Here is a 26174-nt window from a genome sequence, read left to right as displayed (position 1 = left end):
GGCGCCTGGGTGGCTCAGTCATTAAGCATCTGCCTTCAGCTCAGGTCATGATCCCAGAGTCCTGGGATCGAGCCCCGCATCAGGCTCCCTGCTCCGCGGGAAGCCTGCTTCTCCCTCTCCCACTCCCCCTGCTTGTGTTCCCTCTCTCGCTGTGTCTCTCTCTGTCAAATAAACAAATAAAATCTTAAAAAAAAAAGTGCTATTTGCCTTTAAAACAGTTCTCGACAAACCTGAATATGTGCATACAAAATACACAGCTATAACACCCTATTGATCCATGATTGCATACATGATATTCCTCCCATCATCTAATTGTTCTATATAGTTGCTGCAGTAAGGGGAGAATCTGTACATTTTGACAGTGAGTTCCAGACCTTTGAACACAAATAATCTCAGCCAGTAATTAGTTTGTAAGCATTTTTTTAATCCACTGGTCCCTAAGACAAACTTTACAATAAAGCTTTTTATAATACTTGTCTTATATCATTCCTTATTTCAATATTCTGAAGTTTTATAACTTTAAATATACTGTATTTCAAAGTAATCATTTGGTTTATATGAAAAGACTTTTAAAATGGTCTTTGGCTGAAATCCATGCTGGATAATGGGTAAGAAAACAATGGGTGAAGGAAAATTAAGTCCCTACTCTTCACTTGGCCAGTTGTGTTCTACTCTAGTACTATGGGCCTGAGCCTCTCTCCAAGCATATTATTTTTCTGAATTGTTTTGTAAATAATTGAATAAACTCTAAGATAGCTTCACATCCTCTTTACACATGGAGGATACTTCAGAATTCATACATTTATACCAGTTGTATTTATTGAGGAAAAGGAAGAAATGACAATGACTAAAAAAAAAGGAAAATTTTTTTTTAAAATTTTTTTATTGTTATGTTAATCCCCGTACATTACATCATTAGTTTTAGATGTAGTGTTCCATGATTCATTGTTTGTGCATAACACCCAGTGCTCCATGCAGAGCGTGCCCTCCTCAATACCCATCACTAGGCTAACCCATCCTCCCACCCCCCTCCCCTCTAGAACCCTCAGTTTGTTTCTCAGAGTCCATTGTCTCTCATGGTTTGTCTCCCCCTCCGATTTCCCCCCCTTCATTCCTCCCCTCCTGCTATCTTCTTTTTTTTTTTCCTTAACATATATTGCATTATTTGTTTCAGAGGTACAGATCTGAGATTCAACAGTCTTGCACAATTCACAGCACTTACCAGAGCACATACCCTCCCCAGTGTCTATCACCCAGTCACCCCATCCCTCCCACCCCCCACCACTCCAGCAACCCTCAGTTTGTTTCCTGAGATTAAGAATTCCTCATATCAGTGAGGTCATATGATACATGTCTTTCTCTGTTTGACTTATTTCGCTCAGCATAACACCCTCCAGTTCCATCCACGTCGTTGCAAATGGCAAGATCTCATTCCTTTTGATGGCTGCATAATATTCCATTGTATATATATACCACATCTTCTTTATCCATTCATCTGTCGATGGACATCTTGGCTCTTTCCACAGTTTGGCTATTGTGGACATTGCTGCTATAAACATTGGGGTGCACGTACCCTTTTGGATCCCTACTTTTGTATCTTTGGGGTAAATACCCAGTAGTGCAATTGCTGGATCATATGGTAGCTCTATTTTCAACTAAAAAAGGAAAAATTTATATTTAAACTCTTAGTTGTCCAAAACTGACACATGAATCATATGTATTGACTCATTTAATCATTCCAATCCCCAGGTAAAATAAATATCATTTATTCTCCTCATTTCACATATGTTGGGAGAATTTTTGAAGTGTTAATGGATTTCTTCCATTTGCATTTCTATGTGTATTCTGGCCTTGTTCCCAAACCAGGTTGCCAGGGAATTCCATCATCGCTGCCCTAGGGAAAGGTTGTTATGATGGCACACACTGTTTACAAACATTCAAGTCTTGCATTTTAAATTTCAGAGATTTACTTGGAGTTGTAAAAGCTTGAGCTTTTGAGCTTCATGAACCTAAAGCCTGGAGAGCTCATCATATAATGTTTATGCCACACAAAAATTATCTGAATGAATACTGATGAAGTAATAAACAGTTTTCACACTTCCAATAAGGTAACAATTCTCTCAGTGGGTGGAGAAAGACATGGAAAGAACAAAATATAACCTATATACTCATGAGTTCCTGAGAAGTAGCCTTGAACGCATATTAGTTTGAGACAGTCTCAGAGGAGAGTAGGTGAATTCATCCCATGATATCAAGAAGGACACCTAAATATGTTAAGAGGGTCCCATACGTACATATTCCATATATTCAGAAGCAAGGTGTACCACCTCACCAATCTAAATGGTAGGAGCAAAATGAATGAGAAAATGTACATCTCAGTAGATGCCATCACCATCAGCTGATAACCAAGACCCATTTACCTCTGCACTCTGAGGCTGTGACACTATGAATTATCCTTAATCCTTAGAACCTCAGGTAAAGGGTACTTAAGACTTACTGAGATCATCAGGAATTAACTAAAATTAAGTCTCTGCTTTCACTGGGTTTCATTTGCTCTTCTTTTTCTAGTTCCTTAGATGCAAGCTGAGATTATTGATTTGAGACATTTCATCTTTTGTAATGTTAAGTATTTACTATGACAAATCTTCCCCAAAGCCTTGTTTTAGGGGCATCCCATAAATTTTGATGTTGCATTATCATTTTTATTCAGTTCAATTCGTTTGGAATTGTCCAATTCCCTTTGGAATTTCCTCTTCACTCATAGATCATTTGAAAGTACATTGTTTAATCTTTAAATACTTGGGGAATTACCACATAACGTTCTCATATTGATTTGTACTTTAAATCTTTTGTGGTCAGAGAGCATCTTTTATGTGTTATATATGGTTACATGCATGATATTTACATAGACTTAAAATCCCACCAAACAATGCTCTAATTTTTGCTTTCAATGGTCATACATATTTTAAAGAATTTAGATAATGAAAAATAGTCTGTTTACTATGTCTGGCATTCTTCCTTTATTACTGAAGCTTTAAATCTTCTAGTGTCATTCCTCTTCATCCTCAAGAATATCCTTTAGCGTTTATTTTAGAGCAAGTCTACTGTAAAATAATTCGTAGTTTTTCTTCATCTGAGAATGTCTTCCCTTCACCTTTCCTGAAGGACATTTTCACTGGATATACAATCCTTTTCTCTCAACACTTAAAAAATTATACTGTTGTCTCGAACCCTTCATGGTTTCTAATGAGAAGTCTGCAATCATTTAAATTACTATTTACCCACATATAATGTGTTGTTCTTCCATGGCTGCTTTCAGGACTGTTTTCTCTCAGCAGTTGCATTATTATGTGTTCTATGATAATTTTTTTGAGCTTATCTTGTTTGGGTCTCATGAAAGCATCTTAAATTGGTCTGTCACCAAACCTGGGAAAATTTCAGCCATAATTTTTCCAACTTTTTTTTCCTATATCAATTTCTTTCTTTTCTTCTATGATTTCATTAGCACAAACGTTAGCTTTTTTTTATATTGATCCACAGATCCCTCAAGGGCTGTGTTTTGTTTTTTTTTTCCAAACTTTTTCTACTTTGTTTTTCAGACAGGATGATTTCTATTCACTGACTCTTTCATCTGCCCTCCCCATTCTACTCTTGAACCCACCCAGTGAATTTTTATCACTTACTATATTTTTTTCAGTTCAAAGATTGGCATTTTATTCTTTTTTTGTAGCTCTTCTTCCTCTGCTGAGAATGTCTATTTTTCCATTCAAGAGTGTTCGCATTTCCTGAACAGAGCGAAGTTATAATAGCTGCTTTAAATTTCTTTAAATTTAATTCCAACATCTAGCTCAACTCAGAGTTGGCATGTTGATTTTTCCTATTAACATTTCCTTTGCAACAGTGATGCCAACATCAGTTCATTTTTCAAATTTTACTCTGCTTCCTTGGGTCTACTCTGCACATGGGCAGCTCAGGGGCTCATCTGGGCCTTGGACAGTGGTTTATATCATACCTCAGTTCTCAAAGACTTGGTCATGGTGCTTTGCATATGTTCTTTACATTCAAAGCTTGACGATGAATTCAATTCACACAAGGATTTAGGGTATCTCTTCTCTGGTATTTTGCTCACATTATGTTATTCCCCTAAATCCCCTTTTTTTCTGATTCCTCTAGCCTTTTGCACTTCACACAATTCCATGAGACTTGGTCCATCTTCACAAAAATGCATCAGGAAAACAGGGAGAGAGAAAGTAGTAATGGGATCTCACACACCCTCTTTGGACCACAGGGCCTTTTTACCTTGTTCTTCTGGCCAAAGAGATAGGTTTTCCACTCAGAGTTTTAGGTCCCTCTCTTAGAGCACTGCCTCAGTGGAAGGGCTTTCAATGACAATGAGAGGAAAAAAAGTGATTCCCCGACATTCTCTAGATGGTAGGGGCCCTTTTTTCTGATCTTCTGGGCAGAAGTTACCGTCAGAATTTGTATTGTCTGCTCTCGGCATGCAATTCCATGACTGAGACTAACCTTCAGTTAAATCCGAGAGATAAAACAGAAGGAAAAAACCAACAAGGACACCCACCCCTTGTACTACTGTGCTTGTTGTTGACTTCCATCCCCTTTACTGTTTGTTTTTCAGAGTTCTCAAGTAGTTGTGTTTTATATTGTCTCCAGAGTTTTTAGTGTAACCAGTGGAAACGATAGTCCGTAATGTTTATGCTATTTTGGCGAGCACTGGAAGCCCATATGGTAGCTTTTTAGAAACAAAAAATCATGAGTCCTGCCCTGACCTAGATCCCTGATTCGTTTTAACAAACTCCCCAGGTAACTAGTGAGCACATTAAAATAAGAGATGTCTGAGCTAGATCACAGGAATAAGATTCAAAAATCTCTTGGAATCTAAGAAGATTCATGTAAAATCCTTCAATGAAGTCCAAAAAATAAATTCTAACACACAAACCCACACACACACAAACATATTTTTAAAATAAAAAAGTAATTATCATAATCCAGTGGGAAGGGAAGCTTAAAACAGAAAAAATAAGGTGACACATCATATGGAAATGGTAAAGAAAATCATGGTAGAGATGTTTGAGCAGGTATTTGTGAAGCCATAAAAATAATCATCAAGATTAGTAACATTGGGAAAACGTTAATGATAGTAATTTTAAATGAAAAAGCACAATTCAAACTTATATTAAACTAATGTTATAACTCTAAAAAGTATGCCAGTCATAAATTTTAGAAAATAATCAGTTCGGAAGAGAACAACCAGAAAGTCAAGGAAACTGGGAACCAAGAGGAATGACTGCTTAGAAGGAAGAGTTCTAAGTAAGTCAGATTATGGTGGACACCATTTTGTTGTCTTTCTAGCATCTGTTATCCCCTCCCCTTCTTAAGCTCCCTATTATTTTTTTGGAGATCTCATCAGTGTATATAAACTGATTAGACATAGAGACTCTGAATTCAACCCAAACTCACAAGAGATTTTAGTATAAAGCCTAAAGCTACATAACTTATACTGAAAAACATAACTTCAACATTTCCAACATTGACAACAGTTCAACCAGTGCAGTCTCTCTCTTTAGTCAAGCCACATGGAAACCCAAATAATTCAAAAGTGGCTTGTTAAACTTGGATTGAATGAGGATATAATACCAAGTGATTAAGTTATGGCAGTAGGCTCATCTGGATGGAAACATTTTTGTGCATAATAAGGATATGTCTTCAGGAAACACTGAGTGCTTCTGTCATCATGACAGTATATTATTAGCATCACCAAGATGTGCATCTTTAACTCATATTTCTATGGCTAAACAAACACAACCTATAACTTTCTTTCTATAATACATAAAGCTCTTTAGCCATTGTGAAGCTCAGTATACAAAAAATGTTAAATTTGAAAGACACAGAAGATGACACATACACACCTAAATATCAATTTTTTTCATTTAATATATGCTCATTCATACTTACTTGCTAAACTTTAGTGCTAGAACAATGATCTCTTCTTTAAGTACGGGACTACTAATTGACATTCCAAGGGTATAAGCCCTCAAAAATGCATTGTCTATGACTTCAAATTTCAGTTAAAGTAGAATGAGAAGTTAGTCATTACTTGTAATTTAGGCAGTGCAGAAACCTAAAATTTCTTATTTTTTCTTATTTTCCCAGTTGTTTTTAACAATTCACATTTATTTTTAGACTTTACACAGCACCAAATTTAAGTTATTGTATTCTACCAGTTTATAAAATATTCAAATAGTATAATTAAAACAAATGAAACTAGCAAAAAAAGAATGTGGGAAAAACATAACCAATAATATGCATATAACTCAATTTTATGGGCACAAAGTGCAAGTAACTACTGGGTAGGCTACATAAACAAGTTTGTTCACACCCTGGGAATCAGTACGTTATAGATGGAAGAAAGAGTTTTGGTTAATTCACTAGCTAGTGAGGCTCTATTAAGAGATCTTTTATTATATTTTCAAGCAAAATACCATCTAGTCTCACAGTTTAATAGCCATTCTGTCACTTTGAAGTGACTTTGAATTTCACATATTAACTAACTGTGTTGATTTTAAAGTTTAAATTCTAGAGGGTGATCTTATTTCCCTTATTTGGAAATTCTAGGGAACATATTACTATTATACTCTATGTATCAACAACAGAGTAATGCAAATTAGCTAACGGGTATTTATTCATAATACCTTCTTTATTAAGTAGAGATCCATTTATAATGGAATGGACCTATGAATTGTTTATATGAGGATAGAGATGGTTTAAGAAAAAGTTTTTACTCATTATAGTAGATAAGCATACCCCCTCTGCTATCTTATTAATTATGAAATCCTCCTTTAATAGGTAGTTCAAGGTAAATGTCATCCTACCCCTGTTCAAATTAATGCTAATTTTAAATTAACATATTCCAAATTAGTGAGACCAAACAAATCATCAAATGAATTATTTTATAATGGTAGCTTTTATGAAGAAAGATTAATTAAAACAAATATAGCAAAACTCCTTCTTGACCTCAGATAAACACCAAAGAGCATGTAAACAGAGACTACTAAGAGAACAATGACCCACATCTAAAATTCAAACAAACCTGTGATATTAGATTTGAAAATCTCATCTAATTAGGTCAATTGGTTAGAGCAGGATGCTAATATGACCAAGCTAGACATTAGATCCTCATATATGCCACCTAGCTTTGCCCCAGGTCTCTAGATTAAACCCCTAAAGCCCTGCAGCCATCTGGCAAGTGCAGTTAGGTCCAAATGTAAGCATCCTTGCCTGAACCGCAGCCCCTCCCCCCCCCATCTTGGTACCCCACCAGAGAAGAAAACTTCAAAAATATTTGCCAATCTTATTTCAATGACTGCTCCCTTTATACGTAATGATAAGACACAAATATTCAAGTAATATTCCCTGAAAACAAATAACCACAAATAACAAAAACACCAGCTCTCTGCCTATAAGACAGGTTATTACTTTTTACTACCAAAATTAAATTTCCAAGTTACTGAACTTATCTTTTGAATCTCCTTCTCAATCTCACAGTTTTCTAACAGCCCTAAACAGTGAGAAAATCTGTAACTGTGAGAAAAACTACCACAAATGAATACTTGATTAAAATTAGGAAGAGTGGAACATAAGAGCCTATTGAATAAATGCCAGATAGATAGAAAGGAAGAAAATCAAAACAAAGATTTTCCCTTCTCAACACAGAGAAGAGAAAATATTCCCAGTACCTGCTAAGATTTTAACAGAAAAAGATCTACCTATAGATGTTATTTTCTATATTCTAGCCCCTAAATGTTAGGCACATCTTTTTAAAAATGCTTATTATATTAAAATAATTATTTAAAAATAAAATTACAGAATGATTATTCCTAAAAAATGATTATATTTTATCTTCTCTGTATTGTTTTCAAAAATACTTCAACATAACTATGTAAATAATAATAATCTCTTGATATGTATACTCTTCTGTCTTCATCCTCCCACAAAAAGCCTAAAACAGTAAGCTACCTTGTATTCTATTTAGGAAATAGATGAAATATAATGAAATAAAAATCATTTAAAAATAAAGACATTAAGAGAAAAATCAAAGTTATATATGCATATATATTCATATATAATATATATATATACTCCCAATACAAGCCATAATTAAATATTTCAAATGATCTGTTAGAAATTTTATATTTTACTAAATTACTAAATTAGGGACCATCTCATCAAAAACTATAAAAAAGGCAATACATTAGGCATTAGGTGGGAAGAATATTTACATTATTCCCAGCTGTATCTTAAACCACATAGTCAAATATGCTTTTTAAAAAATTGACTTGTTTTGATTGTGCACATGATTTTCAGGAAATTTGCACCAAAGACCTATGTATCAGTTTTCTTTTGCTGTGTAACTGCAAATTAGGTGGCTTACAACTTTACAAGCTTACTATCTCACAATTCCTGTGGGTCAGAAGCCCAGCACATTTTAACTGGGTCCTCTGCTCAGATCCTCATAAAGCTGAAACACGTGTTAGCCAGCTACATTCTCATTTGGAAGCTCAATAGAGAACTATCCCCTTCCAAGCTTTCTTTGGTTGTTGGCAGAATTCATTCCCTTGTGGTTATAGGACTTAAGTCCCTGTTGTTTTCCTAGCTGTTGGCAAAGCATGCTCTTAGCTCCTAGAGGTTGCTGTCAGCTCTTAACCACATGGCCCCCTCCATCTAAGGCTTTGAAACTCTATGTCTTCTGCTGTGAGCCAATGAAAAAAACTCTCTGCTTTTAACAGGCTAATGTGATTAAGTCAGACCTACCTAAAAGAGCCCTCTTTCTTAAAGTCAACAGCACCATAAAACATAACAAAATTGTGGGAGGGATAACTCATCATATTCACAGGTTCTACCCCACACAAAAAGGGGGGAATTAAACAAGTGTGAAGGTCATTTGGGAGTCATCTTAGAATCCTGCCTACCACAGTGCACAAAAATCGAAGGATCACGGGAAGACTCTCAGTGGTAGAGACAGACATGTGGGTATAAAATCAAAGAAGTATGAGCAAGATTTAAAACACTGCTTTAAAGCATAAACTTCATGTTTTAATAAATATTTGAAACACTAACTTGACTTTGAAAAGGCCTGTGATTGAATAAGTTTGTTTTTTTTTTTTAAGATTTTTATTTTTTTTTTTTTTTTTTTTTTTTAAGATTTTATTTTATTTATTTGAGAGAGAGAGAATGAGAGACAGAGAGCATGAGAGGGAGGAGGGTCAGAGGGAGAAGCAGACTCCCTGACGAGCAGGGAGCCCGATGTGGGACTCGATCCCGGGACTCCAGGATCATGACCTGAGCCGAAGGCAGTCGCTCAACCAACTGAGCCACCCAGGCGCCCCAAGATTTTTATTTTTAAGTAAACTCTACACCCTACATCGGGCTTGAACTCATTACTCTGAGATCAAGAGCTGCACGCTCTATCGACTGAGCCAGCCAGGCACCCCTTGAATAAGGGGTGTTCTATATAGAATTCTCCACTTGGGTTTTTAGAAGGATTTCTCTGGGAAGTCTTTGTAATTGTGGATATAGTAACAACTAAAAGATCAACAATCATTTCTCCTCAACTCCAAAAACGACAAACAGAAAACCTGTTTATTGTAAGATGACTTGATTCATACTCCTTTTAAGAGACTTTAAATTTATTCTTAAGTTTCATAAATTCTATTTTTAACATTTTATTGGGCTTAAAGTCTGAGATTTATACAGCATGATTCAAACATACATAATTCAATTATAACATCAAGCTACTGAATTTTATTGATTTACTGCTTGATAATTTGAATTTAATGCTTCTGTAATATCTGTAATTATAATATTTCAAACAATATATTGAGTTAAAGGAACTGTTTAGCTTCTAGTTTACTCATCTGATTTATATTCTGCAATATAAACCACTATGAGACATCAAGTCTCTACCTGTAAGACCTAAATAATGACATCCCTGTTCAAACACTTTTGGTAGCTGTCATTCCCTACGGAATGAAGTCCAAACATTTTAACATGGCAAAGGAGGCCTCCCACACTTTTAGCCCCAGCCTACTTTTCCAACTTCACCTTTCACCATACCCTATACTTCAGCTATTCTTGACTGTGCACCACCCCCTGAATATGCCTTTGATATCAACATCTCCCGTCATATCAAATCAAACATATCATTGTTTTATGGATGTCAAGGGTTTGTAGAGCTAAGATACTATTTTAATGTTGTGTTGGTTGAGTACAGAGTACACCCTCTTTAATAAAAAAGTGATATTTTAGCTGAAGTGTAAGGTCTTAAACACAATGTTCTACTGTGAGGCAAAATTGTACTATGGATTAGAGTAATTATCTCCAACTGGTATATGCACATCCCAGAGAATGTATGAGATGACCTACTGAGGTGAAGAAGAAAATATTAAAATTTATATGTATTTTAATCTCAGCTCTGTATGTTTATATTTTTGAATATTTAAAAAAATGTGTTAATTATTAATACAGTAGTATATCTATTAATTTATTGTATATATTTTATATATATATAATTTCATGTTCATTTTTGTTAACAATTGGAGTGTGTTATTTTAAAAGTCTGGAGATCAAATTGAGGACTTTGGAATCCAACTGAAATGGTTTCCATCTGAACTCTAACACTCTGAAGTTCTGTGCCTTCAGAAAGTCACCTTAACTTAAACCACAATTTCCTTAAGTGTGTAATAAAAAGCATTAATAACCATAGGACTGTTTTGAACATTAAAGGGGATCTTTCCTTTAAAGTGATTAGCCCAATCTTTAACCTCTAGTAAGAACTTGATAAATTTAAGGCATTAGTATTGTTACTAACTTTGTTATATTCAATACTTGCAATTGCCTTAGGAAGAAGTATGTTCATTGAAGAGGGCAAGATGAGGAGCAAAGGCACCAGTTTCTTAAAGAGTGCTTACTCTTGTGTGCACTGTTGGTCGCACTATAAAATGGTGCAACTGCTTTGGAAAATAGCATAGCAGTTCCTCAAAAAAACTAAAAATAGAACTAATCCAGCAATCCCACTTGTGTGTGTGTGTGTGTGTGTGTGTGTGTATGAACTGAAACGAGGGTCTTGAGGAATATTTGCACACCCATGTTCATAGCAGCACTATTTACAATAGCCAGGAGGCTGAAGGAACCCAAAGGTCCATCAACAGATGAGTAGATAAACAAAATGTAGTACATACATATAATGGTATATTATTTAGCCTTAAAAAAGGAAGGAAATTATGTCCTACACTATACCATGGATGAATCTGGAAGACATTATGCTAACTGAAATAAGTCAATCACAAGAAGTCAAATACTATAGGACTCCAGTTATATGAGGTATCTAATGTAGTCATATACATAGAAACAGAAAGTACAATGGTGGTTACCAGGGACTGGAGGAAAAGGGGAAAGGGTGAAAATTGTTTTTTAATGGGTACAGTTTCAGTTTTGCAATATAAAAAGGTTCTGGACATCTATCGTATAACAATATGTCTATACTTAATACTATTCAACTGTACATTTAAAAATGGTTAAGATGATTAACTTTATATTATGTGTTTTTTACAATAATTTAAATTAATTAATTACATTTTGTGAAAAAAAGATTTCCCGATATATATAGCTATTGTATGGTGGTTAATAAGAAGGGCCTATCATGTGATGTCAGGCTGGGAAGTTTTTCATTTATTGCATTAATACTGAGCACCAAAGATGCATCTTCAAGCAGTGGAAATCAAATCCCCTCCTTCAAAGCTTTTGGGAAAATTACGAAATTGTCATGCAATGGTCATGTTGCTTAGTATGGTATGGTAAGAATATGATGGATTCCAGACATATTAAGTTCATAGAATACAAACAGTATTCCATTGAGTGTTGACCATAAAGGGGAAGAAAAGGGGGAAATCAAAAATGTCATAAGGATTTTTGCCTTGGATAGATGGGCAAATTGTGTTGCCATCCACGGAAAAAGGAAATTTTTAAAAAATAAGAAAAGATAATCAAATTAATAAACATACAGTAAGACTCATCAAGAAAAAAAGAGAGGGGCCAAATAAAATCAGAAATGAAAGGGAGGAGTTACAACAAATACCACAGAAATACAAAGAATTATAAAAACGACTACTATGAATAATTATACAACAAAAAATTGGAAAACCCAGAAGAAATTAATAAATGCCTAGAAACATACACTTCTTCAAGATGAATCAGTGAAGAAATAGAAATAGAAAATCTCGGGGCGCCTGGGTGGCTCAGTTGGTTAAGCGACTGCCTTCGGCTCAGGTCATGATCCTGGAGTCCCAGGATTGAGTCCCACATGGGGCTCCCTGCTCAGCGGGGAGTCTGCTTGTCCCTCTGACCCTCCTCCCTCTCATGGTCTCTCTCTATCATTCTTTCTCTCTCTCAATAAATAAATAAAAATCTTAAAAAAAAAAAAAAAAAGAAAATCTCTCCACAGACTGGTTACTTGTAATGAAATTGAATCAGTAATCATAAAACTCCCAAAGAACAGAAGTCCAGGACCAGAGAGCTTCAGAGGTGAATTCTACCAAACACTTAAAGAAGAGCTAATACCTATCCTTGTCAAACTCCAAAAAATAAAAGAGGAAGGAATGCTTGCAAGCTCATTCTAAAAGGCCAGCATTACCCTGTTATACAAACCAGACAGACACTACAAAAAAGAAAATTATAGGCCAATATTCCTGATGAGGATAGACACAAAAATCTTCAACAAACTACTAGCAAACCAAATCCAACAATACATTTAAAGGATCATATACCATGATCAAATGGGATTTATTCCAGGGATGCCAGGATAGTTCAAACCTGCAAATCAATCAATGTGATATACCATATTAACAAAATGAAGGATAAAAATCATATGATTATCTCAAAGATGCAAAAAAAGCATTTGTCAAAATTCAACATCCATTTATGATAAAAATTCTCAACAAAGTAGGTAAGGAGGGAATATACCTCAACATAATAAAGCTCATATTTGACAAACACACAGCTAAAAACATACTCAATGGTGAAAAGCTAAAAGCTTTTCCTCTACGATCAGGAACAAGAAAAGAATGCCCACCCTCACCACTTTTATTCAACATAGTACTGGAAGTCCTAGCCATAGTAATTAGGTGAGAAAAATAAATAAAAGACATCCAAATGAGAAAAAAAAGAAGTAAAACTGTCAATATTTGTAGATGACATGGTACTATATACTGGAAACCCTAAAGCTTCCACCCCAAAACAATTATAACTAATAAATGAATTCAGAACAGTGCAGGATAAAAAAATCCATATAGAGAAATCTGTTGTGTTTCTATACACTAATAACAAACAGAAAGAGATTAAGATAACAATCCCATTTACAATTGCATCAAAAAGAGGAAAATACCTACAAATAAATTTAACCCAAAGAGGTGAAAGATCTGTATTCTGAAAACTACAAGACATCAGTAAAATGAATTGAAGATGACACAGACAAATGAAAGGATATTCCACGCTCATGGATTGAAAGAATTAATATTATTAAGATGTCCATACTACCCAAAGAAATCTACAGATTCAAAGCAATCCTTATCAAAATACCAATGGCCTTTTTCAAAAAACTAAAATAAATAGTCCTAAAATTTGTATGGAACCAGGAAAGACTGAAGAGCTAAAGCAATCTTGAGAAAAAGAAAGCAGGCTGGAGGTATCACTCTCCTGGATTTGAAACTATACTGCAAAACTACAATCATCCAAACAGATGACACTGGCACCAAAACAAGACACACAGATCATTGGAACAGGATTGAAAGCCCAGAAAGGAATCCATGCTTATATGGTCAATTAATCTACAACAAAGGAGACAAGAATATACAACAGGGAAAAGACTGTCTCTTCAATAAATGGTGTTGGGAGAACTGGACAGCCACATGCAAAAGAATGAAAGTGGACCACTTTCTTACACCATCCACAGGAATAAATTCAAAATGGATTAAAGACTTAAATATAAGACCTGAAATCAGAAAACTGCTAGAAGAAAACAAAGTCAGTAAGCTCTCTGACATTTACTTTTTACAACAGAAAAATAAACAAATGAGACTATATCAAACTAAAAAGCCTTTCAACAGCAAAGGAAACCATCAACAAGACAAAAAGGCAATCTAATGAATGGGAAAAGATATTTGCAAATGACATATCTGATAACCAGTTGACATCTAAAATATATGGAGTTGACAAAACTCAATATAAAAAAACAAAATCCAATTAAAAATCATCAGGGAGGGGAGCCTGGGTGGCTCAGTTGGTTAAACGTCTGCCTTCGGCTAAGATCATGATCTCAGGGTCCTAGGACTGAGCCCCGCGTTTGGGCTCCCTGGTCAAAGAAGAGTCTGTTTCTCTCTCTCTCTCCCTCTGCCCTCCCCCCCTCAAATAAATAAAATACTTTAAAAAAATCATCAGGGAACTAATAAATCAAAACCACAATGAAATATCACCTCACACCTGTTGGAATGGCTAATGTCAAAAAACAAGAAATAACAAGTGTTGTCAAGGATGTGGAGAAATGGGAACCCTCATGTGCTGTTGGTAGAAATGTCAGTTGGTGCACCCACAATGGAAAAGAGTATGGATGTTCCTCAAAAAATTAAAAATAGAAATACCATAGAATCTAGCAATTCCACTTTATCAAAAAAAAAAAAAAACCCAAACACTAATTTGAAAAGATATATGCCCCCCCATGTTCATTGCAGCATTAGCATTATCTACAATAGCCAAGGTATGGAAGCAACTTGACTGCCCACTGATAGATAAATGGGTAAAGAAGATGTGGGGTGTGTGTGTGTGTGTGTGTGTGTGTGTGTGTGTGTGTGTGTATGTAATATAACTCATAAAGAATAAATCTTGCCTTTTGCATCTACATGGACAGACCTAGAAGATATTATGCTAAGTGAAATACATCAGACAGAAAAAGACAAATACTATATGACTTCACTTATGTGTGGAACCCAAGAAACTGATGAAGAAACAAAACAGAAATAGACTCAAATACAGAAAAAAACTGATGGTAGGCAGAGGAGAGGGAGATAGGGAGATGGACAAAAAGAACAAGGGGATTAAGAGGTACAATTTTCCAATTATAAAATAAATAATACATGGGAATGTAACATACAGCATAGGGGATACAGTCAATAATACTGTAACAACTTTATATATTGACAGATGGTAACTAGACATTGTGGTGTTCATTTTATAATGTACATAAATATCAGATCATTTTGTTGTGTATCTGAAACTAATACAATATTATCTGTCAATTATAATTCAATTTTTAAAAAGATAATCCTTAAAGAATAGAGATTACAACATAAATTCATGCTTTCATTTATTCAGTACTATTTTTGTAAAGTAGCATATGCTGTACACCAAATAATGGACATAAATGGCAAAATGACTCTTATGAAATGTAGATAGGGAGCAGGGAAAGAAAGGCATATATTCCCAGGACTATTATTGTAAAGAAGAGCCTCTAAATTTTTCAGAGTGCCCGTTGGATGATTCATGGACAAGCTATTATTTTAGTGTTTTCAATTTCTAAACAAAGGAAAGAAATACAGGTAATTTTTTAAGTGGAGAAAATGTACTATTTGTCATGTTTCTGCTGTTCTCTAAATTCACAATGTAATGTTAAATGTTACACTCAGTAATAAAATAGAAAGGCCAATCAGTCAATGTTCCTTTTTCATAAAACTTTACTGTATTAGCTTATGGAAATTCTACTTATAAAATTGTATTGAATTTACCTTTTTTTTTCCTGTTCCTCTTCCAATGTATAGTGCTAATAACTTTCTCCAAGTCTTTCAAAATATTACATAGTTTCAAATCATTTTAATTTCTGTTTGCCACCCTGAAATTATAATAAATGATCTATGAACAGTCATTTATTCTGAGAACCAAATATTTCATTTGGTTCACTGTTTTAATGCTTAGCTGGATTCAGTCTCATACTAGGATATATTTCAGTATAATTATTAAAAATGACAATACAAAAGAAAAAAAAAAAGGTGTCAGCTGGGAAGACCCAGGATGAAAAAATGGAGAGAAGAAATAGTCATTTTGGGTTATGTTCAGTTTGAGGTGCTTTGGGATATCCTGGTAGAAACGTCCAGTAGAAACTGTAAAATACAGATGTGAACCTCACAAAACAGGCATTAAGTCGCCATAACATAGTCACAACTGAAGCCACGGACATAAATGCAATTACTCAGTGAGAAAAGGAATTCAAAACATATCTCAGTGACATTATTTCATTTCAAGGATAAAGAAGCAAACAATCCATGAAATTTGGAAAAACAGGTTTGCCTCAGAATTCTACAGAGCAACCACACTATCAACAATGTTCTGGTAGAAAGAGGAAAATAAAGAAATTACACCTAGTTAAGTTGTTCTTTAGTTATGAAGGCTAAGGACAAATATTTTTAATTGCATACAAACCTCAAAGAATGGAACACATAATCTTTCTTTAGAAAAAAAATGACCAGGAATTGTAGGCAAGGGGTGAATCAAATCAAAGAATTCAGAAAAAAAAAAAAAAACAGGTAGAAGAATGTATAAGCATTTAAATACACCAAAAGAAAAACAGTCCCGAGAACCAAATTATATACCATTATAAAACCTTGACAATAGAAACAATTATAGTATATAAGATGATATAATGAACATAACACAATAAAATATACAATTATAATAAACCTAACATAAGCAGGGAGTACAACACAGTGAGAAGAAGTGAAATAGGCTTGTTCCTCATCTACCTTTGGAGAAAGTCAATGATAAGAATGAAACTGAAATCTGTAGTTGAAAAAAAAAATGAATGTAATTCAATCTCTTAATGTTTTTCTTAATCTTTTCTATTAACTTCAGGAATAAATACCTCTGAGAAGTATTTATCTATTAGCAATTTTTTGAATTGCATGTTTTTCTGTTTCTTTTGTTTCATTTTGATAATATTATGTTTTATGCTTCTTACTTAAATTAGCATATAATTACCATCCCAGTTTTGGAAAATTATTTCTTCCTGTCCATATCAATCATTATATCAATCAATCACTATATCTAATCTTGTTTTGGTATGTATGTTTAGACAGACATCTATAATGATGCTCATAATTAGCTAATGGTGGTTAAATTTGGATGGGGGATTTAATATAACAAAATTTCTTTCCTTTTCACTTAGATTTTTTTAAATAATGAAAATATATCACTTTTACAAAATAGTCATTTTTATTTTCTAAAAAATAAATATCTGAATAACATACATATTCATAAAGATGTATTTTAACTCCTTGTGGCAGCTTGATCTTGAGTTTATAACATATACCTAATTATAATTACATCATGGTATCCTTGTTTTCCTAATAATACTTAGAACAGCTTCTATGTTTTTTAGCATTTACTACATGCCAGACAGATACTACATACACTATATACTTATGAATTCTTATTCTTATCCAAACTAGTTAGGCAAGTATTAATTAGTGGCATTTACAAAGAGGAAACTGTGTCTTTAGTTAAGAAATTTCCCCTTACTTACAGTTATCGTAAATGGCAAATCCAGGATTCAAATCTTGCTCTAGAATCTGTACCCTGCCCACTATGTCATGTTTCCTGCCATCTATGCTGTCCATGAAGTTTATTTTATCCTGTTATCCCAGGACTATCAAAACAAATGTAACCTAAAACTTTGCAGATTCACTTTAATCATTCCCAGTTAGTTATAAGAAGTCTTAGCAAATACAACAGCTATTAGTGAGATCTTTATAGTCTTGACATGGGATTGGAACTCTCAGAAGTTCTGCTGCTACATCCCTGTATTTGCTTCTTGATATTTCCTTTATCCTATGCACAAAGTCTCGAGTGTAAAATCTTGAGAAGCAGGATCTCAGCTGGTTCAGGAGGTGTATTGATGTAATATAAATGAGTGCTGAATCTTGCCCTGCCTGCCCCCCAGTATGCTTATTAACAAAACAAGGAAGAACCAATGGAAAAATCAAGAACTGGTATCTTAGGAAATGTGTGGGCTAGTCTTCATATATTAACAGGGTCTGATTTCCTCCATAAATTCAGGGGAGTTATCTCTACAAGCCCCTTGTCCCTAAATACTCAGGCCATATCAGCCCCTTGTAAGGATATATCCACTATTCTTGACAGCTGTAATTGGCCCTGTACTAGGGTTTTGCCATAGATGAGTTATTCCTCACAACAATTCTCAAGGAACCACTAAAGTCCGCTTATAAGCCACGTTGCTGAGACTCATACTTGGGATCTGTTTGATCCCCAAAGACCTATATTACAGAGCTCTTCAAAATACCTCAATGAAGAGGGGGAAAAAATGCATTGGTTATCTGCAGCAATGCCCGTCTTGAAAGTATAGGAGAGGGGCGTCTGGGTGGCTCAGTCGTTAAGCGTCTGCCTTTGGCTCAGGTCATGATCCCAGGGTCCTGGGATTGAGCCCTGCATCGGGCTCCCTGCTCTGCGGGAAGCCTGCTTCTCCCACTCCCCCTGCTTGTGTTCCCCCTCTCGCTGTGTCTCTCTCTGTCAAATAAATAAATAAAATCTTTAAAAAAAAAAGAAAGTATAAGAGATAAGCAAAACTTCGTTTACATCTTAATTACTATTATCATGATTTGCCTGTGGTCAGAGATATAACGTGTCCTGATGTGTGGCTAGCATGGTTCCTCAGTTTTGTTTTTCTGGAATTTCTGTAGCAAATTTCAGATCATGGCCTAATATACATGGTATGTGCCTCAGGCATGAAGTTAGGCCCTGTAGAAATGTATAGAGACTCTTTATGAGACATTATTTCCTTCACTCTTGATAGAGCAGAGAGAAATTTGTAACCAAAACCATAGTCAGAGAACTAAAAAAACAGTAACTGTTTATAAACCAGTCCATGAATATTCATTCTAATCACTATAGAGTAATCAATTAGTATACACAGCAAGAACAATATGAAATCTGAGGCTACAGATTGCACAACTGAATAAATCATCATTTTTAAGAGATATAACTAAAGATAATATATTTTCCTTTCTGGATGAAAATTCATTTTATGTTCCCTGGTGGAATACATATAAAGAAGAAATACACAAAAGGCAAAAATTGGACCTAAATGTCCATTCCTACATATACAGGTCAAGAAAAGCATTACTCACATAATTGGATATTCATTGCCTTGTTTGCTTAAGACTGAAAAACAAAAACGTGAGTTTGCCAAATTTCCTAATGTTTTGTACAGTGCAGTGGGCCTTTAAAAAATACACAGTAATGCATTAATCTAATACTACTACAAAGGTTTAATGATTTTTCTGGTTATTTCCTAAGTTTACCTTTCATAATATCAAGTGGTATATATAATGTGTTTTGGTAGTTTGAATCACAAGTGTGATGTTTCAACTAATTGTGGCCAAAAGCAAAATGCCAATCAGGAGGAAAAGCTTCTAAAAACAAACTAAACTGAAACTATTAAAAATGTAAAAGAGAGTAAACATAGTGATGTTAATTTAAAATGATCACTGATGAAACATTTCTTATAATCAACGTCAGACATCTGTATCTTTTTCAGAACTGTTTTAAGTTATTCATTACTTCATCCTTTAAAGTTTCTGACATCTTTAATGAGAGAACACATAAAAATAATGGTGGTAGTGTGAACAAAACTTAGATGTGATGCTCAACAAACCGCACATGTGTGTATACACACGTGCGTGCGTGTGCATGCAGGCGCACAGGCAGATCCTACTCCAGACCTAAAATGGCTGAGTTGCGGGATGTTGTTGCTCGGTGACCAAACAGTATCTGCTCAGCCACAGAGTCATTTAAACAGTGAGAGATATGTCCCCTCAGCTTTAGGCACGGCCAGGACAAATATTAAGGGGCATGTTTATCTTTTCTAGTATTCTACATTTTCGTTTTAAGTTCAGTTGTCACTTTCTTGATTTTATCATCAATTAAATTCAGATTTTAGGGGAAAGAGTATTTGTAACCCTACCGCTGTCGTTTTAAGAAAATAAGAGGTAGAACCAAGCTTCTTTCAAACTGGAAGATAGTCTGTTTCAATTAAGTCTATGTGGTGTGTCTACTCTGTTCTGCTACGACCCCCCAGTTGCTATCAGTCTCCCTTTCTTTCATTAAACACCAGCAGTTAATTAGCCCCAGCCTGTCCTCTTCCCTTCTCTCTGTCCCTTTTCAAGGTAGTAATGATGTCTAATTACCAGCAGCAGTGGGTCACTGCAACGTCAGGCGCAAATCTCTCTCAGTGACAGCAGAGCCAGCCGCAAACCCTCAAACCTCAGACAGCTAGAATGATTCTCAGTCTGCTTGAAAATACCAAATACAGTACTTTATTTCAACCAAGATACGCCTTTGACGTAAAAATATGTTTCTTGTCTTTCTGGTGGATTGTACTCCCGCTATTATAAAGAAAAGCTTATTTTTAAGGAAGAGATCATTTGAGATGCGGAGAAACACATGATAAAAGGGGAACCTTTTATTTATTTTTTAACTTGTTGAAATGATGATTGGCTGTCTTTCAGGGAAGGCGGAGCCTATAATTCTATGTAAGGAGCAGCATAAAATTTTCATAAAGAGCAATAGAAGAGTTCATGAATTAAAAACCTCTTCAACATTTCAAAACAGGCTTGAATGAAGAGCAAATCTCTTAAATACTACATGGAAACCACTATCTAAGAACACCACCTGATGAATTACATATTCTCCCGTAAATATATGGAATCTTTACTGAAAAGGGAAACATGTGTTACTGTATTGTTAACGCTGGAGTTGTTATTCTACAATGGATGTCTTAGCAATAGTTCTTTAACAACTCTGCATAAATTTTTGAATGAAAATATGGGTATCTGAACATGTGAATTCTGGTCTGAATTACTAGGCATCCATATTTCTCTTAGTGTCTCTATAGCTGTTACACAATTTATGTTATTTAGAATTTTTAATTAATGTTTTAAAAGGGCACATCTGTTTATACACATAGTGGATGTAACCAAACCCCTGCAAGTATAAACTGGACCAATATATACAAGTGAAGCTATCTGACAGATAAACAGAGGAACCTGATTTTAATATAAAAGGAATGAAAAACAAACTTCCCAGCTAGCAATTGTTTTGAAAAACATATAAAATATTATTTAATAATAATTAGGTAAATATACCTTAAATGATTATTTTATTTATTCAGTTAACCCAGTGGTGCCCAAAGGAAAATACATCCTTATGTTCTGAATTCTAATCTACTTTGTCTAACAAGTTATTTTTAAAAAATCAGGTTAAGTTACTTCCGATACAAATGAATCAAAGCACTTCATTCTCCACAACAGACTTCTGGCTCATCCAGATGTAAATAAACCTCAGTTCTAATCCATAGGCATCTAGTCCTCATTATTTAGTAAAGCAAGACAGTAATCTCACCATTGTCTTTAGCAATGCCACATTAAAAGAGAAGGCTGTGTTTATAGATCTACCTCCTAGAAAATTCCAACAACAGTACTTAAAAAAAAAAACAAAACAGCAGAACTTTTATGTGTGTTTCTATTTCACCTTTATTTCCTTTTCCCATTTTCCAGATAAATTCCAAAAGAAATATACTTCCTTCAAACAACTATCCCTAATTAATCTCGGGAAACCATTAACTATTTTCCAAACCTGAAAGAGTCCTCCAAATAGTCCTCTGAAAAACCTTTCATGCACATATTTCCAATTTAATATACCTCCGTTTGAGACAGAAGAATAGCTTGCAAGACATCTCCTTTCTAGCATCCTCCAGGAATACTGCTCGGGGAAACAGTTGCCAGTATGGGGTGGGGGTGGGGGGTTAGGAAAAGGAGCAAATGCTCAAGAAACCCCAAAGCCAGGCAAAAATGCAAAGGATGCCAAATACCCTCCCCCACCCCTACTCCAGGCGAGTACCCACCGTAGCATGACGAAGAAAGAGGTCTTATGGATCTGATCTGCAATCCTACTTGTAGCCCACAGTTCCCATCTTCTTAAAAAGGAAATTGATGCTGCTGCCGCTCCCCAACCTCACAGGCTTCTGCCCTGAGAGGCTGAGATACACTGGGTTCTCAGTGCCCAGTACCTTGCTGCGCCTGGGCTGGGAGCTTTGTGGCCATGAGACTAGAGCTATCCCAGAACGAGGAACAAATACATACACCATTTGATTGCGCTGAAACCCATGTCTCTTTGTTGTTCATCATGTAGCTGCGGCTTTATTTGTGAAAGGGGGAAGTGAGGAAGGGAATGGGGGGGGCGGGGAGGAGGAATCCCCAGGACCTTATCTACAATCTAAATAGTCGTGGCAAGATCTCTGGGAGTGATCAAGGCGATGGGATAGCCCGGTGTCTCCCAGGCGGCGGTCTAACAATAAAACCTGATAGTGTCCGGGGGGTGGGAGGGGGGGAACCCCACATCTCCGACTAGCGCCACAATCGGGCTTTGTGCCAATTAGGAGACACTGTAGACGATCGATCAGAATCGTCTATTATCAGAGCGTGCGTCTGGGGTTCCTGCGTGGCCCTTATGCTCGGTGGCGAAAGCGGGACACACGCCAGGCGCCCAGCGAAGGACATGGGACAATGGCCCAACCCGAGGACGCGGGAGGCCGCCCGACGCGGGGATGGAAGCTCCAGGAGCGGGTTCAGGAGCCCGGAGGCTAGGAGGGCGGCGAGCTCTGGAGGTGCGCTGCCGCTTTAAAATAAAGGACCACAAAGACTCCACCGTGGGGGAAACGCGCCTGGCTAATGCGAGTGGGGACGACTTGGGGAGGGGGTTGAGAAAGGTGGGGGGCACACGAGCCAACGGTGGCTCACGGCTCCCCCTTTCTCCCCCCTCTCTCTCCCCTCCCCGCTGGCTGCTCCCGCAGACAAATAACAGAGGAAGGCGAGTCACTCACCGTGGTCTTGACCGGCACGTAAAGCACTTGCTTGGCGCAGCCGCCGCCCCCGCGGACCTCGTCCGGCTGGCCCAGCTGGAAGCCCTTCGATTTGACCCAGAATTTAAATTTGGCGTTGTCCGTGGAGCTCGACTCGGAGCCGTTGAGGAGCTGGACGATCCGCTCGTATTTTTTACGGGTCACCGTCTTGGTCTTGCCTGAGTCCCCGTAAGTCCTGAGGCACCAGTCCTGGAACTGGCGGTACATGTCGCGCTCGCTCTCCATGTTCCCCGCTCCCGGCCGTCGGCCGGATGCTCCCAGCGCACTTCGCACCTGTTCACCCCGGGCTCATGAAAAATGCAGCCCGGGCCACGATGTAGGGACGCGAGGTCCCGGCCGCCGCCGGAGCCTGCCTCGGGTGGTGGTGGGGGGTGGGGGGAGGAATGGGGAGAGGGGAGGAGGGTCCGGCTGGGCACCAGCAATCAATGCCCTGTGCTACCAAGTCTCTGGTTCATTCGTAATTGCAACGGATGTCTCGGACGCTTGTCTCGGACGCTTTTCTCGTCCTCTTAGTGATGGGTCTCTTTAATATTGTGTGACTAGGACCATCCCAACAGCATCCGGCCCAGAGGAACTGGGTTTTAAATAATTAAAATCCCATTCCTTGGTTTATTAAAAATCCCAATATTGACTTGGGGTGGTCCCTGGAGCCTCGCCCCGGGGCTGTGTCCGGGGCAGGGCAGGTGCAGCGCTGCGCCGCCTCCCCGCGCGCGCCCCAGAAGCTTCCCCAGCCGCTGGCCCCACCGTCCAGGAAGCGAGGGCTGAGCTGCTCTCGAAAGCAGCGCCGGGCCGAGCGCCTGCGAGCCCCGAAGGGCACCCAGGTCCCCTGGCTCTCCTTCCTCCAGGGTCCCGTTCCGCTTCAGCCTTCCCGGCGTGGGGCGTTCGGGGACTAGAAAGAGAGAAAGTTCTTACCTGTCATGTTGTTAAGCCTATCAAATCCTGCTACACAGGAAATTTTTAAGGTATTTTTTAAATGGTTTAAAATGTCATTTCTTCATATGCAGTTAGGCTAAATTCCAGCCCTGCAGGTAGATTCCAGGAGTTAGGTCCCAGAATTAGCAACATTCATGGATATGTGGCCATAGTTCTATAGGAAAGACTGTGGTACCCCAAACAGATATCCGTTCCAGGGGGATGTGGGTAAACGAAGGCAGGCCGCTGGCGGCGGGTCTCCCGGATAATGATGGGGTCCCCAGACAGGACTTCTCTGGTTTCTGCTGAACTGGGTACAAGGCATAGAAGTAAGTTTATAATACAGATGCTTAAAACCCTTTGCATGAAATTAAAATAGATTATTTTCCCCTTGCTTGGTTACAGTTTGCAGTACACATAGGAGGTTTCGTATGTCTATTTTCCCCCTGCCACGTCATGGACACCCCTCCACTGCTCAGAGTAGCCAAATATGAGTTCCTCTGGACGATTTTCTCAAGCAAATGAAATCAGCGGCTCCTCCATTCAGGATTTCCACCCGTTTGTTACAGAGCTGGAAATAGGGGAGTTCCCATCCTCCTCGCGCTGCGATTGCGGCCGCTCCTCTTTATTCTACTCTCTGCGGAGGCCCGCGCCCGTCCCGGGAGGCGGCTCTGCCAGGAAGGCGGCCCGACCAGTGCCCCGCGCCTGGTCCGCGTCCTAGCCCACCTTCGCCCCTCGTCGTCGTCTCCAAGACGAAAGCCCCGAATGGGAACGCGGAGTGTTTGTACCCACTGCGCCGCAGCTGGTCCCGGCACTTGCAAAATGGTCAGTGGCTCCCGCTCGGCCAGGCTGAGTGTGTGCGTGTGTGTGAGCAAGGGAGCGAGGGTGTGCGGTGTGCGGGGGGTGCGCTGTGTGTGCGCGCGTCTCCGGGAAGGTCTCGCGGCGGCTGGAGCCGGGACTGACAGCCCGGGCGGAGCGCGAGCAGCTCCACACACTAAACCTCTCGCCTCTCCCCTCACCCCCACCCCTCCCACTCCCCTCTCCTCCCACCCCCCCTCCCCGGCCCCTTCCAAGCTCTCTGATTGGCCAATGGGACAAAAGTTTCTGTGGAGACGGCTGGGCGCTGACGTCACGGGCAGAATTGTCCCATTTAGGGATCCCGGGGGCAGTGCGCATGCTGCAGGCTGCAGGTTAGAGGCAGGAGGAGGTAGCAGCGGGCGCGGCGGCAGCCAGGTGGCGGAAAGGAGCACTCAGCATCCAGGTGGGGGGACGACTCCAGCAGGGTTTCCATGGAGATTCCTCTGGGTCTAGCCTAAAAACAGCAGATCAGCTGACACCATTAGCTCAGGACCTAATTACTGCTTATTGGAGCAACAAATGAGGGAGAGGGCCAGCTGCAAAGGAAGAGTTTTTATCCCCCCCCCCCCCCCCCACCCTCCCACCCCGTCTCCTCCTTTCTCCCTTCTCGGTCGCTCTTGAGTCCCGGGTGAATTCTCATTAACTTGCAAGATTCCTGCAACAACAGCTACCCTTCTCTAGAGGCCACCCGGACTGCTTTTATTCTTTTTATTTCTTTATTTTGTATTAAAAAAATGCTAAAATAAATCAGTTGTCCTGAGTCCTTGAATTTTTGCCCAGTAAATATTAGACCAGTAGAGCTCAGAGAGTCCACTGTCTAATAGAAGTCACAAGTGGATCTAATATAAGGGTGGGGGGAGGCAGGGAGGAAAAAACACCTTAAATGTGTTAAATTAGGTATTTATCTTTAGGCCTTTCACATTGAAAAAAATTTTTCAATATCTTAAACAGATATGTGGAATAAGGAATTGGAAATTTTGAATCACCCTTGTGTGGTATACCTCACAGGAACACTATTACAAGTTTACCTTGTGGCATCAGAGATAGAGGATAATTCCAAGTTGGGAGATCAAGGTTGTGTTGTATGTTAGTTAAATGTTTCCTAGAGGATTCTGGAAGTATAGCTGAACCTAGAGTGGTCAATTCATTCAAGAGTAAGCTGGTTCTATAGAGTTCACTTTCTCTTATGGTTATAACAATTCACAATTTCTGGATTCTTTTTGGTAACTCTTTCATCTGAAGAGTCATCTCATCTCCTCTAAGTCTCATTCAAGTACTTTCAGACCCGTAAAGCTTTCTTTCCTCGACTACTCAAGTTAAAACAGTCTGTGTCTCTAAACTCCTCCGGGTAAGT

At 38.0% G+C, this 26174-nt stretch overlaps 1 protein-coding gene across 6 annotated transcripts in view; it reads right to left on the bottom strand.

The window, feature by feature from the left end:
- The window catches only part of NOL4 (nucleolar protein 4), a 410686-nt gene extending 386312 nt beyond the window's left edge, over positions 1-24374 (bottom strand). For 2 of the 6 annotated variants that reach the window (XM_032421281.1, XM_032421282.1), the window contains exon 1: positions 23012-24374. In XM_032421281.1, coding sequence (XP_032277172.1) covers positions 23012-23275 — 264 coding nt within the window. In that variant the 5' untranslated portion in view covers positions 23276-24374. The other 4 variants (XM_032421283.1, XM_032421284.1, XM_032421285.1 and 1 more) reach the window with 4 other exon arrangements.
- Between the last annotated feature and the right edge of the window lie 1800 nt (positions 24375-26174).

The sequence above is a fragment of the Phoca vitulina genome, unplaced genomic scaffold (assembly GCF_004348235.1).
Source record: "Phoca vitulina isolate PV1807 unplaced genomic scaffold, GSC_HSeal_1.0 scaffold24, whole genome shotgun sequence".
NCBI classification, from domain to species: Eukaryota; Metazoa; Chordata; class Mammalia; order Carnivora; family Phocidae; genus Phoca; species Phoca vitulina.
The sequence above is the reverse complement of the archived record's forward strand: the minus strand, read 5'-3'. Positions and strand labels throughout refer to the sequence as shown.